The sequence below is a fragment of the Vitis vinifera genome, chromosome 9 (genome assembly GCF_030704535.1).
Source record: "Vitis vinifera cultivar Pinot Noir 40024 chromosome 9, ASM3070453v1".
NCBI classification, from domain to species: Eukaryota; Viridiplantae; Streptophyta; class Magnoliopsida; order Vitales; family Vitaceae; genus Vitis; species Vitis vinifera.
This window is the reverse complement of record NC_081813.1, coordinates 4861834-4876853: the sequence shown is the minus strand read 5'-3', so window position 1 is coordinate 4876853 and position 15020 is coordinate 4861834. Positions and strand designations below refer to the sequence as shown.

General features: G+C 33.3%; 3 protein-coding genes across 3 annotated transcripts; 2 read left to right on the top strand and 1 right to left on the bottom strand.

Moving 5' to 3' along the window:
- The first annotated feature begins 4039 nt into the window (after window positions 1-4039).
- Window positions 4040-8158, top strand: LOC132254257 (probable disease resistance protein At1g61300). Its single transcript, XM_059739517.1, has one exon. It carries the CDS (start codon window positions 4059-4061, stop codon window positions 7044-7046), a length of 2988 nt encoding a protein of 995 aa, XP_059595500.1. The 5' UTR covers window positions 4040-4058; the 3' UTR covers window positions 7047-8158.
- Window positions 8159-8206: 48 nt separating this feature from the next.
- LOC109123135 (F-box/kelch-repeat protein At1g80440) lies at window positions 8207-8799 on the bottom strand. Its single transcript, XM_019222068.2, is given in 3 exon segments — window positions 8207-8623; window positions 8625-8667; window positions 8669-8799. Coding segments are annotated over 3 exon segments (558 nt in total). The 3' UTR covers window positions 8207-8239.
- Window positions 8800-10130: 1331 nt separating this feature from the next.
- Window positions 10131-14442, top strand: LOC100253144 (D-glycerate 3-kinase, chloroplastic). Its single transcript, XM_002284910.4, has 12 exons — window positions 10131-10485; window positions 11907-12307; window positions 12443-12522; window positions 12637-12688; window positions 12804-12845; window positions 12960-13038; window positions 13142-13173; window positions 13264-13332; window positions 13484-13558; window positions 13680-13796; window positions 13908-13958; window positions 14081-14442. The coding sequence occupies exons 1-12, from the start codon at window positions 10275-10277 to the stop codon at window positions 14213-14215; spliced, it is 1344 nt and encodes a 447-aa protein (XP_002284946.2). The 5' UTR covers window positions 10131-10274; the 3' UTR covers window positions 14216-14442.
- The last annotated feature ends 578 nt before the right edge of the window (window positions 14443-15020 follow it).

The window sequence follows — 15020 nt, the reverse complement described above, 5'->3', positions numbered from 1 at the left end:
GAGCCTCCCATTTGATTCCAACACTTTGAACAACAATCTTAAGAAAATTAAAGGGGGGACAAATTGGTGGAATCGGTTGAGGTGGAAAGATGAAACCATCAAGGACTGTTTTACTCCATACTTCCAAGTCCACGAAGCTGAAGCATATTTTGCAGAGGAGTCTGAAACTGACAACATAGACAATGATATGCAGGCACAACTGGTATCAAATTAATTTCTAGTAATTCATAATTCTATTTTTGAAGCTGACAAAATCATGTCATAATTGCAAACGTTGTTAGGATTAAAACATCATAATTCTATTTTTGAAAGTGACAATAAATGAATGCAAAAAATAAAACACAAGAACACATGAGATTTATAGTAATTCATTCTCAATGTGAGAGCTACATCCACTTGCAACTGCTATAGATTTTCACTAGGACGAAATGAAGATTACAAGAGAATCACAAAACGCCTCAACCTTGTAGGTTTTTCTCTCTGCATTTTTTGTTTTTTATCCCTCTTAATATATTGATCTAACCAAGTTGGCTACCTTAAACATAACATAATTAGGATAACCAAATTACATGTATAAAATCCTTAACATAACCTAACTTAAAATTCCCTTACATACAAAATTTCGTCTAACAGGTTCTGCCATTTTTAACCCCCGGGAGAAGGGTTTACCACCCCTCCTTCTAATCCCCACGTTGACTTTATTGTAAAGGTTGATCTATATGCTATCTCTACATAGGGTGAATTTATGTCAAGGCAATCACCATTAGGATAATAATTAGGCCCCACACATCTTAATTGACGTTAGCATGAAAGGCTTCCAAAATTGAGTCATAATTATACAAGGATAAAATTATGTTTAGGTGAACATTCTTATTATTTATTTTTTCTAAAAAAAACCTTACTTTTATAAGTTTATCATAATAATATTCTCTTCAAATTAATTTTTTTTTTTAACGGACAAAGGCTTTCTCTTTTTTTTTTTTTAATGTCAAAATTACCCTAAATAAAATATCTTCTATTTTTTTAATAATGAAATTTCATATTTTGAAAACTCCTAAGTTCTTTAATAACCAAGAAGAATAAATAAATTCCAACATTCATAATAATGTGAAAAGAAACAATTTTGGAATCTGAGAATATTATTAATTATAAATACTCCTTGTAATGATTTTTTAAAACATTGTTAAGAGATTACTTAGTTGATTATTTGGATTGGAAAAATGAGTATGAAAAAATTGTAAAAGTTTGATTTTTGTTTATATAAAAATAAAAATATTGTTCAAAATGAGATTGTGAGCAAAAATGTGTATTTATAGAGAAAACTTGAAGATGTTTTAGATTTGAAGGGAGGGATGAAGGTTTTGTGGGTTTATTATAGTTGAAGGTTTAGAGAAGAAGGAAGCCGAGGGAAAGGCTAGGCCTTTGACTCACCTTCGACAAACCATCCTTCCTAACTTTTTTTTAAAAAAAAAATTCAAATTTTATAATATTTTAAATTATTTTTGCAAATAATTTTTTCTTTAATGCGAGGATAAGTTTACTCGGACCTTTGATGACCTTTCCATTTTTTAAAAATTTTAATTTCAGTATAAAAGTATTTAAAATATGAAAATTCATACATAAAAGAATACCATATATTTTATTAAGGATAATTTTGATATTTAAAAAATAAAAAATAAAAAAATGATAAGAGAGGATTTTTTTTATTTAAATTTATTCAGAGAGAATTTTATTTTAATAAGTTTGAAAAAATAAGGTGTTTTTTTTCTTTTGAAATTTATTCAAAGAGAATTTACTATTGAAAACCAATTGATCAAATCATTGATATCCAAATTTAAGCGCTTTATTTATTATTTACTATTGAAAAAAAATATAATTCTATATATCATTGAAAAATGCAATTCAATACTTTCATGTAGGTATCATAATGATTTTCAGCATGATATAGTGGTAATGAAGGCAAGCATAAAACCATGGAGACAGGGCCTGGAGCCAAGACTCAAGGGGCATCAATACGCATCTTTGTCAAGAAGGGAGAAATTAAAGAAATGGTGGGGCCTATACATTGAATTATTGACAGAATTTTGTGGGGGACACAATAATTTGGTCACCCATCTTTACACATCATTCAGCCAACTTTCTCCCTTGAAAAATCTTGTGGTGGGGTATTGCATCAGGTTGACTTGACCCCGGACTCAGTCCCTTTGGATTACCAAACCCCACTCTCTTCTCTCTTTCTTGCAAACCCTCATCCCTTTTCCTCTTTGGCTAAATTTTTGTCCCTTGTCTGTGGTATCCTCAAACTTTTCCCATTTTACCCATGTTACTCAAGTTTTAGCTCAATCAAGAAAAATATTCTTTCAATATATATATATATATTATATTTTCTGATTTTAAATTAATTTTTATGTTGGGAAATTGAATGAGGGTATTGTTGGCTCCATTTTCAAGCTTGCTAACAAAATTTGTTGTTAATATGTTGTTTTACCTTATTTTATATATATTTTTAGAATAAAAATATATAATCAAGTGGTCTTGTATGATTGATTTAGATGTTATAAAAGGTTACAACCATTAATTCTATTTGACTGATAAAAAAAACTTCTAATTCCCCTACTATTCTTTATAAACATAAGTTGCTAGCATTCATATATTATCTTTAAATTATTAATTATAATTTATGAGACGGATTTGCATTGCCTAACTATTGTTCTTATTGAAGAATGAGCTACCATCAATTTCGCGAGGATAAAATTATAATTAGTCGGTATTATTTGAAAGTGAAATCTTATATATAAAATTTTTTAATTAAATTCGAAAACTAAAATTATTAAGTAGAGAATTAAAAAAATAAACTATTGAGCATAGTTTAAAATTCGAATATAATGCATTTATTGTTGTAATTCAAACACAATATTTATTATTTATTATTATAAATATAATTTTATATCTAATTTTTATATTTAAGATAATTTAGCACATTTGAACAATGTTTTGAGAATGAGATTGGAGCATCTAATTTGACTAATTAGATAGCAAATCGTACTAATTCAATCTTATTTTTATATTTATCCACCTTCAATTCTAAGATAAACATGAACAAAAGTCTTTATATGATTATAATAATATAAACACTAAAATAATGAGTATAACATTAAATAACAAAAATTTTATTGCATATATTATTATATTAGTTATATATATATATTAGTAAAACTGGAAATATTAATATATTAAATAATAAAATTACAAGTTTTTGTTATTATTCATATTTAATTAATAAATTTTAATTAAATCTAAAATAAAAACTTTACACAAATTAGTATAAAACAAAGTATGATCATCATAAACCAATCCCTATAAAGAAAAAAGGCATAAATATATAGAAGTCTAAGTAAATAAATGAGAAATAATGTTAAAAGATATAAAAAATAAAAGGAAAAAAAAGTATCATTGTTTAGTATCTTAATTATTTATATAATTTTAACTTCATATATCATTTTAAATTTTAATAATATATTAATTATATAAGCATATTGACATGCGGATATCATGTTTCAATTACTTAACCATAAGTACAATTAAAAAAGTCTAATGCAATAATTTTTCAATTCAATAACTAATTAATAAGATTTTCAAAATATTGTATTTGAAAACTCGTTGCACAAAATGATTTTTTTTTAAAAATAATGAAAGTATTTTAAAAAAAAATGATTTTGAGAGAATAACATATTAAATATTATTAAATACTTGATTTTTCTTCAAAAATATTTTTTAAGCTGGAAGTGCTTTTTAAAGACAATATCAAATGGACCATATGTCTTAAAATAAAATCCCAAATCTACCCTTGATTTAATTATACTTTTCAAATCCATCCAATGGGCCTAGGCAACCTTGAAATACCCACCCCTATTATAATACAAAAGCAAACCACCACTAAGGATATTCATATACAACAGAAAGCTTGGAATCAAGAGGGAAGAGAGTAGAAAGTTACCAAGTGGTGGACCCTTGGTTAATGGGTAAAATAAAATTAACAATGGCATTATCATCGCTGGATGGACCAAATTTTGCTTCTCCCAAAGATCTTTGAATATTATAATGAGAGCCCACTTGATGCTTCCAAAAATATATTTGCAGGTGGTGGCATAGCTACCTATACTGAAGTTTTAACTCCGGGGTTTTTGATTGACAAGGGCAGTGATTCATCTGCTCCATATACGGCGAACTATCCCCTCTTTCTTTTATCTTTGGCTCAACTTCAGTCCTTTTTTTCCTTTGATTTCCCGAAAGCTATGGAGTTCCTCAACTCAATCGCGGGTCTGATCCCCTGTTTCTATGATCACACCTCCAGGCATACGCTCTACATTCGTGATCTGAAAAAAAATCTCCGAGCCTTGAGCCAGAAAATGGAGGAGCTCAACAACTTGTATGAAGATGTGACGGCAAGGGTTGAAGGTGAAGAGCAACGACAGATGAGGCGCAGAAAGGAAGTGGGTGGCTGGATCCGTAGAGTAGAAGAAATGGTGGAAGAAGTTAACGAAATTCTGCGAAGAGGTGATCAAGAAATCCAGAAGAGATGTCTCAGATGCTGTCCCAGGAATTGTTGGTCTAGCTACAAGATTGGGAAGGCAGTAAGCGAAAAGCTGGTTGCTGTATCTGATCAAATGGGCAGAGGACATTTCGATGTTGTAGCCGAGATGCTGCCTCGTCCTCTAGTAGATGAACTGCCCATGGAGGAGACTGTGGGCTCAGAATTGGCGTACGACAGAATCTGTGGGTTTCTCAAAGATCCACAAGTGGGAATTATGGGATTATATGGAATGGGAGGTGTGGGCAAAACCACCCTCTTGAAGAAAATCAACAATGACTTCCTCACTACATCCAGCGATTTTGATGTTGTGATTTGGGATGTGGTGTCAAAACCGCCCAACATTGAAAAAATTCAGGAAGTTATTTGGAATAAATTACAAATCCCACGTGATATATGGGAAATTAAAAGCACTAAGGAGCATAAGGCTGCAGAAATATCCAGAGTTCTGAAAACAAAGAAGTTCGTGTTGCTGTTGGATGACATCTGGGAGCGACTCGATCTCCTAGAAATGGGGGTCCCCCATCCCGATGCTCAAAATAAGTCGAAGATAGTTTTCACAACCCGCTCACAGGATATGTGCCGCCAAATGCAAGCTCAGGAGAGTATAAAAGTGGAGTGTTTGTCATTAGAAGCGGCTTGGACTTTGTTTCAGAAGAAGGTAGGAGAAGAAACATTAAAGTCTAATCCACATATACCGAGGCTTGCAAAGATTGTTGCTGAAGAGTGCAACGGTTTACCTCTGGCTTTGATTACTCTTGGGCGAGCTTTGGCAGGTGAGAAAGATCCCTCAAATTGGGACAAGGTAATACAAGATTTGGGCAAATTTCCAGCTGAAATTTCGGGTATGGAAGATGAATTGTTTCATAGATTAAAAGTCAGTTATGATAGATTATCTGATAATTTCATCAAATCTTGTTTTACATATTGGTCCTTATTCTCTGAAGATCGGGAGATTTATAATGAAAACCTTATAGAATATTGGATAGGAGAGGGATTTTTGGGCGAAGCTCATGACATACATGAAGCGCGTAATCAAGGGCATGAAATTATTAAAAAATTAAAGCATGCATGTTTATTGGAGGGTTGCGGCTCAAAAGAACAAAGGGTTAAGATGCATGATGTGATCCACGACATGGCTTTGTGGTTATATTGTGAATGTGGGAAGGAAAAGAACAAAATTTTAGTATACAATAATCTTTCTAGACTGAAGGAAGCTCAAGAAATATCAAAATTAAAAAAAACGGAGAAGATGTCATTATGGGATCAGAATGTTGAGTTCCTTGAAACATTGATGTGTCCCAATCTCAAGACTCTATTTGTGGACAGATGTCTTAAGTTAACGAAATTTCCAAGTAGATTCTTTCAATTCATGCCTCTAATAAGAGTTTTGGATTTGTCAGCCAATTATAATTTAAGTGAGTTACCTACTAGTATTGGTGAATTGAATGACTTGAGATATCTTAATTTGACATCCACAAGAATAAGAGAGTTGCCCATTGAGCTAAAAAATTTGAAAAATTTGATGATTCTGCGTCTGGATCATTTGCAATCCCTTGAAACTATCCCACAAGACCTCATATCAAATCTCACATCTTTAAAGTTGTTCAGCATGTGGAATACCAATATTTTCAGTGGAGTTGAAACCTTGCTTGAGGAGTTGGAGTCCTTGAATGACATCAGTGAGATACGAATCACCATATCTAGTGCTCTTTCATTGAACAAATTAAAGAGAAGCCACAAATTACAGAGGTGTATAAGCGATCTACTGTTACATAAATGGGGGGATGTAATGACACTTGAACTATCATCTTCATTTTTAAAAAGAATGGAGCATTTGCAGGAGCTTGAAGTACGCCATTGCGATGATGTGAAAATAAGTATGGAAAGAGAAATGACACAAAATGATGTTACTGGTCTCTCGAACTACAATGTTGCAAGGGAGCAATACTTTTACAGCCTTTGTTACATAACAATACAAAATTGTTCAAAATTGTTAGACTTAACGTGGGTTGTTTATGCTTCATGTCTAGAAGTACTTTATGTTGAAAATTGTAAATCAATAGAACTAGTACTACACCATGATCATGGAGCTTATGAAATTGTGGAAAAATCGGACATATTCTCAAGGCTCAAATGCCTCAAGCTCAATAAACTGCCAAGATTGAAGAGCATCTACCAGCATCCTCTGCTCTTTCCCTCTCTTGAAATCATCAAGGTGTATGATTGCAAAAGCTTAAGGAGCCTCCCATTTGATTCCAACACTTCGAACAACAATCTTAAGAAAATTAAAGGAGGGACAAATTGGTGGAATCGGTTGAAGTGGAAAGATGAAACCATCAAGGACTGTTTTACTCCATACTTCCAAGTCCACGAAGCTGAAGCATATTTTGCAGAGGAGTCTGAAACTGGCAACATAGACGATGATATGCAGGCACAGCTGGTATCAAATTAATTTTTATCCATCTTTCAGGTATTAATTAACTTTTATGTTATATTTGAAAAATACTTTTCTTTCCTTATTCATTCTTTTGTGGAAATTTTTACTTTACCTATGTCAAAAGTGCATCAAAGTTTCAAACATCATAATAACTTTCAATGTTTGATCTGTATAGATTACTTCCATAATTTTCAGCCTAGTCCTAATAACTTTCAATCTATTTTTTTCCCTTTTATTTTCTTTCTCTTCTATGTTGCTTTGAATCTTTTGAGATCCAAACAAAGCCAAATCTACACCCCTTTCTATATCATGGTCCTCCCCTTCCAAGATCTTGGATGGGTAATTCAATTCTAGTTGTTCCTTGTGAAATAATTGTTATAAAAGGTTCACCCATATGGCACTTTGAAGGAGGTCTATTGTTTCAAAATGGGATGACATTCCCTGTTGGTTACTTGAGAACTTGAAAATAATTCAGAGTTTTAAACTATATTATTTCTTTGTCTTAATTTTTTTGATCAATTTCAATCTATAAACAGAAACAGATCAACTTCTTTTCATCTTAGTTCCATATATTTCAAGCTGAACAACTGGGTTTCACAACTACTATAGCTATAGATATTCCATTAAAGAATTATTGCCTTGTTAAGTTACAAGGGTATTTTCTCTTCTATTGTTAAGTTACCTCTATCTGGTTGGCTCTGATCACTTTTTGCTTTTCTATTTTCTTTTTTTCATTTCTCTTTTTGTTGCATTCAGGGTTGGGCAGTTCTGGCAACAGCCGGGTTTTCATCTTCTTTATATAGACTGTGTTGCTGCTGTTTTTGCTGATTGGAGATGTCCTGCTCTTTTTCCTTCTACTTGGAATCTGGGTTTGGTCTGAGGTCTCTGGTATGTTTCATCAGGGAGGCGCAAATGCTGATTCTCAGAGCATTGATATTTCATGGTGTGTGTATGTGATATAATCCTATGAACATAGCCACATGCTTTGGTTCATATACCAGAGCACCGCTTACTTCCTTGAGTTTGATATCCCACTGTCAAGTGTATTGTTTGTGATTGAAATGTTTTGTGAGAAAAACTGGTTGATTTTAACATTTGAGGTTGTTAATGGTGATTTTTCTTATTATGATTGTGATTGAAAAGAAAGTTGATGAACAAGGTGGAAGTATAACATAGACTAGAATTTCTCATTTTTCATTCCGGAGCATTTAGATCTCCAAACAGCAACCTGACTGAACATGACCACAAAACTCCTCCGGCGCCACCAATTTCCTCCACCTGCGACTCTTCAAATCCAACATGTACGCCACATGGGCTTCACCAATGCTCACTAACAGCTTCCCCTCCCATGCTGTCATGTAAGCTGTGTGGCGAATCTCAGCTAGCAATTTGTCTACTGTCTGCCATCTGGAGTCCTGCAGTGCCACCGCCTCACCCGCATGACACATGTACATCCCCATGTCACCACCGTCCACGCAGGTCCTCGGGCACGTGCTGTCTTCCAGGAAATCCTCCTCTGCCTTGTCCCACTCCCAGTTGGCAAAATCGAAGGCTTCCGCGCTCCTCTCGAACCTGCCTTGCATCTCCGTACGTGCAGCACCCGCCGATGACATGAAACTTACCACGGTGGAATACTGCGCTCCCTTGCCATGTCAGGCAGTGGAGCCCACTCATCCTTTGCCACGTCATACACCAGCGCTGACTTCAATGCGTTCTTCTAACCAACATACACCACCCGCTCCAAACCCGACCTCCGCGCACCTGGCATATCTGCTAATACTTTTGTCCTGATCAAGATTATCCGCTACCACACATTCTCCCCATTTGGCACTGACCTGAGGGAGGGAAAGAAATGGGGAATCTGAATTGTTGCAGTAGCAGGTAGTATCATGGTGTTACTGATTTTGGCTTTTCGATTATAAACGTTTATTAACCTTCCCACTGAATTTTACATCTTCGATAGGCTTGATGACGGGGCATTATCCATCCTGAATCAAAATTGTCTTTGTTAAAACAACTTGTGTCCAATGAAACACTCGTCAGCTGTCACTTCCAAATCGAAAGATGGGCGGTCGTTAAAAAGTTAAATCAGTTGTCACTTCCGAATGCAAAGGTGGGTGGTGGTCATGGCGTTACCCTTGCAACCAATTGTATTACTTAGGCGTGGAGCCAGCTTTGGGAGAATTTTACTATATGAAATACGAAAAAAAACAAAAGTCCAATACAATTAAAACTAATTAAAAATATTTTTAGATTAGGGTTAATATAAGGAAAATTAATTTAAATAATGGAGATTAAAAATTAAAAAATATCTTTTTAATTGTATTTACACTAAAAAAATTAAAGGTAGTTGTAATTAAAGAGGGATTTTAATTTAAAATTATTTTATTCCTTAAAAATAATTAAAAGCACCCAAATTGTAATTTCTTTACTTCTCATTTCATTTGCTTTTCCTTAATTTTTAGGGTTTATAACCTATTTTTTCTTTTAATTGTTTTAATTGAACTTACTAACATGTTTGGTAATTAGTTTTTGTTTCGTAAATTTTTCATTTATGAAAACATATTTTAATTATTTTTAAAAGATAGATATACAAATTACACAAAAAATACTATTAAGTTCATGAACAATTTTTTTTATTATAGAAACCATTAGATAATTATTGTTTAAAATTATTTTCAAAAACCATTTTTTATAAGAATTAGGGTTTGTTTGCACTTGTTTTTGAAAAACGTTTTCTGTTTATCAAAATAAAACAACAGGAAAACATAACCCAAAAATTATTTTATGTTTTTAAATAGAAAAATTGATATTTTCAGATAAATTTTTTTAATTTTTTTAAGTTGTTTTTATTTATTTTTTAAATACTATTTTAAAAAATAATTATATAAACATATAAAATAATTAAAAATAAAATAATATGAAATTTATATTTTAAAACATATTTAAAAATATTAAAGATATCAAAGCAGATTTTTATTCTACAAATATCAAAATTATTCTCAAAAATTATTTTTGAAACTAATTATCAAACAAAACCTTATTTTTCAAAACGTTATCTTTTACATATATATAAAATATAAATATAATAGCGTATAAGATTTTGTAGAGGGGAGCCAAAGATGCCGAAAGGACTGTACGGGTGGCTCAACTGTGAACAAGGTCTAGCCCCATTTTGTGGAAGAGAGGCACGGGAGACAAAAAGTTTTTTAGAGAGAGAAACTAGAGAGAGAAAGCAAAGAGATGAGAATGGAGATATTGAATATATTATCAAACCCCACGACGACACCTCCATGGATGACTCCTTTAAACACTTTCTATAACAACAATACACTTTGCAAATATAAATTTTTTTCTAAATATGATGTTTCCGTCTTCTCCTCTCTCTCTTCACTCTCCAAATCTAATGCTTCTTCCAAGCTCTCTCACATGCCTACCTACTCCTCTAACCCAGGTACATCTCTCTCTCTCCCTCTTTTTTTTTTTTGGTTTTTCTTTGCATTATCCCTGTTTGGTTTGTGGGAAAATGGAGGAAAGTCGATAATTACTAAGTGTTGATTTTTTTTTTTTCTGTAATTTTTTGAGAACCAAGTGGTGGGTTTATGCAAATGTTTGTTTTGGTTTCGTGGGTTATGGGTTTTTTTTTTTTTTTTTGTAAAATTATGATATTTGTCTGTAATTTGATTTTCCTTAGGTGTTAGGCCTTCACGTTTTGTTTGGTTGCTGGGAAAGTGTAGGGACAGGGATAGAAATTTTCACTTCGAGACTTGGTTTTTTCATTGTTTGGGACCTAGGAACACCGAAGGCTCCAACTGACTGAGATTAATGAGAGTAAACTTGGGCTGGTTGACTTGGCTTTTTCATGAAATCCAAAGCAACATGAATAGGGGATTAGAATTTTTTTTTTTCATTTCCTCTGCAAACGGAGGGTTAATGTATTTCTGCTTTGGGATTGCAATGGAAGATTGATGGGTATTCGAGTATTCACGTTTCTTTTATTTTTTCAATGCTTTGATTACTGGGTCCTTTTTTAATATTTTGTCGGCATAAAAGATTTGTAAATTGCTTTCATTTTGTGGAATTTGAGGCAGTTTAAAGGGGGTTGCTCATTCAGTCATACTGCTAAAATATTCAACTCAACAAAACCTTATCTCCTTCTACTTGGGTCCGCCAATTCAATCCCTTTTTCCTGTTGCAGCTTTTTCTAAGACCCACATAGACTTAGCTAATGGCTTGATTTGCCAAAGAATCAACATGGGTTTTATCACTTTCTTTATTTTGTCGTCTTTGATGTTTAACATTGTGCTCTGTATCTTATGTAATTGACACTCGTAATTATTTTTCTATTTTATCAGATTTTTAAGGCCATCTTTTTCTTAGATTACAAAAATAGGAATAGCATATAGAAGTAGAAAAGCTTGCATAAGGTGATTGAGTTTGAATATGTAATGTGTGGAATTCTTGGGGCTATTTAGAGTGCATTTGGGAGTGTTTCTATTTGAAATATTTTTTTGTTGAAGTGTTTTCTGTAGAAGTGTTTTGGGGAAAGCTGTATAAATGATTTTTTAACTTTTTAAAAGTGCTTTCTGAATTTTATCATACATTTGATTATTTTTCAAAAACGCTTTTTATGCTAGAAGTGTTTTCTAAAAGCACTGTCGAACAAGCTCTTACTGTTATGCTAAAAAATTGGCCATGGTACAGATTTGTTGGTGCATCACCTAGAATGATAACAATATTTGTAATGGTATGAAATCAGATTGATTTACATTTGATCAATATCCACATTTTGGGGAGTTATTGATTGCAGTTGCACTTTGTGGTTCTGTTCAACACTGAGCTAATGCATTTGCTCTTTTCTTTTTCTATGCTCAGGGATTTTTCCTATGGGCCATGGCTCCTCGTGGATGCAAGAAAAGTCAATGTGTTGTGACACCAATGCAAACAATGGGAGGAAGCAGGGTCCATTGTATTCGGCTTTACCCAAAACACCTGCAGAAGTTTCCTCTGTGCAGGACCTTTTTGAATTTATATGCTCAGGTCCCCTTATGGACAAATTAGGTCTGACCAAAGAAATGGTGGCTGAATCCATAGACAAGTGGTTAGCATATGGCTCATACCTATCTAGATTGTTTCAGCTCAATGAATTGTACCTCACAATTCCTCAGAAGGCTAGGTTCTATCACTACTACATACCAGTCTTCTTTTGGTGTGAAGATCAGATTTCTCAACACAGATCCATGTACAAAGATGGGGACGAAATCCCTCCTTTAGTGGTACACCCATAATGTTTAAATTTTAAATCCCCTTTCCCTCCTTTTTTTGATGTTCAGAAATTTTCTTGACAAGCATAGCTATCTATCAACCTGCGGTTTCTGCATTATTGTGCTGACATATTTTTTGTAATGCAGATTGGTTTTAGTGCACCACAAGGTTGTGGGAAGACTACCCTTGTCTTTGCTCTAAATCATCTTTTCAACGTGACGGGCAGGTATGTTGCAGACCAATGAAATTTATGAATGCAAGCAATTGATTTTTAAGTTTTTTGTGACAATCCAAGAAAAAAGAAAGAAAATTTGGAACTTCTGACCCATTCAAATCGCAGGAAGACTGCAACAATATCCATAGATGATTTCTATTTGACAGCAGAGGGTCAGGTATGTTGTAGGGAGTTTTGGCACTTGCCTGTTTTTCTTGTTTGTGTTGCCATTTCTTGATTCATTTTTCTTGTTTGTGTTGCCATTTCTTGATACAAATTTTTGTTGAGTGTAGGCTAAACTAAGAGAAGAGAATCCTGGGAATGCACTTCTGGAGGTAGCAATGCACATAGTCTTGAGATATTTATCAATTCAATAGAGATGGTGGGCCATTTGTAACTTAACCAGATAATTTAAATCATCTTTTCCTTTTCTCTTTTCCTTGTTTTAGCTACGTGGAAATGCTGGTAGCCATGATCTTTCCCTCTCTATTGAAACACTGACAGCTATAAGTAAATTGACTAAAGAAGGTGAGATTCCCCCTCACTCATTTCTGAAGCATTTTACAATTCCCCATTCTTTTTAGTCCATTTTCATCTGAGGTATAACATGAATTGTGTTAAAACTATCCAGGAATGAAGATGAAGCTTCCTCGGTATGACAAGGTATGTGTGCCACGAAATTATCAATTCCACTTGTTTCTCAATTCCTTTGAGATATCAAGGTTGCTTATGCAAATTTGTTCTCTTATATAGTCTGCCTACAAAGGGAAGGGTGACAGGGCCGATCCTTCAACATGGCCAGAGGTTGAAGGGCCATTAACGGTGAGAGGATATTCAATTTACTATTTTAAAAAATAATTGGTTTGTATGTGAAGATTGGGTGTTTGGTTTCCTGCTCTACTTCAATTCCCTATGTTGGAAAATTTTGAAAATTTTGTTGCTGCCAACAATTTATATCCGCGTGGTTGTTTAGGCGGTTCTCTTTGAAGGTTGGATGCTTGGTTTCAAACCCCTTCCAGCAGAATTTGTCAAAAGCGTTGATCCCCAGGTTAGAACCAAGAGAACAGAGTTCCAACATTTTCCACTTTAGCAGAATCATTCTACCATTATGGCATCCTTGTAGTAGGAGTTTTTGGGGCTCAAGTTCAAGTTAATTCTTAATTTTTCAGCTGGAGACGGTAAATAAAAATCTGGAAGCTTATTATGATGCATGGGACAAGTTCATAAAGGTGTGGATTGTTATCAAGATCAAGGACCCGAGCTGTGTCTATGAATGGCGATTGCAGGTTAGCTACTGCATTGGCATACTCTCACAACAGCTATATGTTCTATTCCTCTCTAAGAACTCTTATTCCATATCACCTACTTCATTAACCATCCCTGCAAAAAAATTGCAGGCAGAGATTGCTATGAGGGCAGAAGGCAAACCCGGAATGTCTGATGAGGAGGTGTGTATCCCATACCATATCCATTTGATTCAAGAACATCCTTCATGTTTCCTACCATCAATCATTTTCGATTGTTGGAAGAACTGTCAAAACTCAGGTTCTGGTTTTTGGGGTTTTTGCAGGTACAAGACTTTGTTTCGCGCTATCTACCAGCATACAATGCTTACCTTCCCACACTCTACTCTGAAGGACCAAACGGGTCGGACCTGAAGCGACTTCTTGTCATCGAAATCGATGAGGGGAGGAATCCTTTTTAGTTAAGTTGGCAACCACATTTTCTTTTGAAGAATTAGTATGAAGCCCAGTTTTGGTCTCTTGTAGATGTAATCTGCACTGGCTTCTGTTATGGATAAATCATGAATAATGTGATAGTAGAGGAATGCTAATAATTGGTAGGAAGTCCAATTTTCCTCTCTGTTTGTATAGGGAAGTAGATTCAATTCTTTTACTACAATTTATAAGTTAATTATATTTCACTCGTGTATATGATTGTGTGATTTAGTTTTCTCAACCCAAATGATGAATAAAAAGATGAAGATCCTAAGGCTGTGTTTGGTTGGTTCTTGGAAGATACGGGCGAAAAAAAATAGAGAGGAAAAAGACATTAGGAAAGGAAAAGTAATGATGAGGAAAGAGAAAAATATTTAGAAAAATTGTTTTCTGTATGTTGGGTTCCACTATAAAATTCGCTAAACAGTATAATATGTAATTAAAATTAATTAAAAATTTATAAAATTATTTAATATTTATACAATAGAGTTAAAATAAGTTAAATGAGTTTAAAATACCACATAAAAATTATTTATGATTTTTTTTCCTTTTTTTTTCCTTATATTTATCTTCAAACTCTACTGTAACTAAAAATTAATAAATTATTTTTATGGCACTTTAAGTTCATTTAATTTTTTTTTTAAATTTCTATATAAATATTAAATAATTTAAAATTACATTAATTTTAATTATATATATATATATATTGCATATTTTGGATAGTAAAACTAAACATAAAACAATTATTTTTCTTAATACTTTTTTTCTTTTTTAATTACTTTGAGCCAAATA

Excerpts from the sequence above, each read along its gene's own strand:
- LOC132254257 (XM_059739517.1), top strand. The coding sequence starts at position 4,059 with ATGGACCAAATTTTGCTTCTCCCAAAGATCTTTGAATATTATAATGAG.
- LOC100253144 (XM_002284910.4), top strand. The coding sequence starts at position 10,275 with ATGAGAATGGAGATATTGAATATATTATCAAACCCCACGACGACACCT. Across the intron at positions 10,486-11,906 it reads TACCTACTCCTCTAACCCAG|GGATTTTTCCTATGGGCCAT; the intron begins GTACATCTCTCT and ends TTCTATGCTCAG. Across the intron at positions 13,959-14,080 it reads CCGGAATGTCTGATGAGGAG|GTACAAGACTTTGTTTCGCG; the intron begins GTGTGTATCCCA and ends GGGTTTTTGCAG.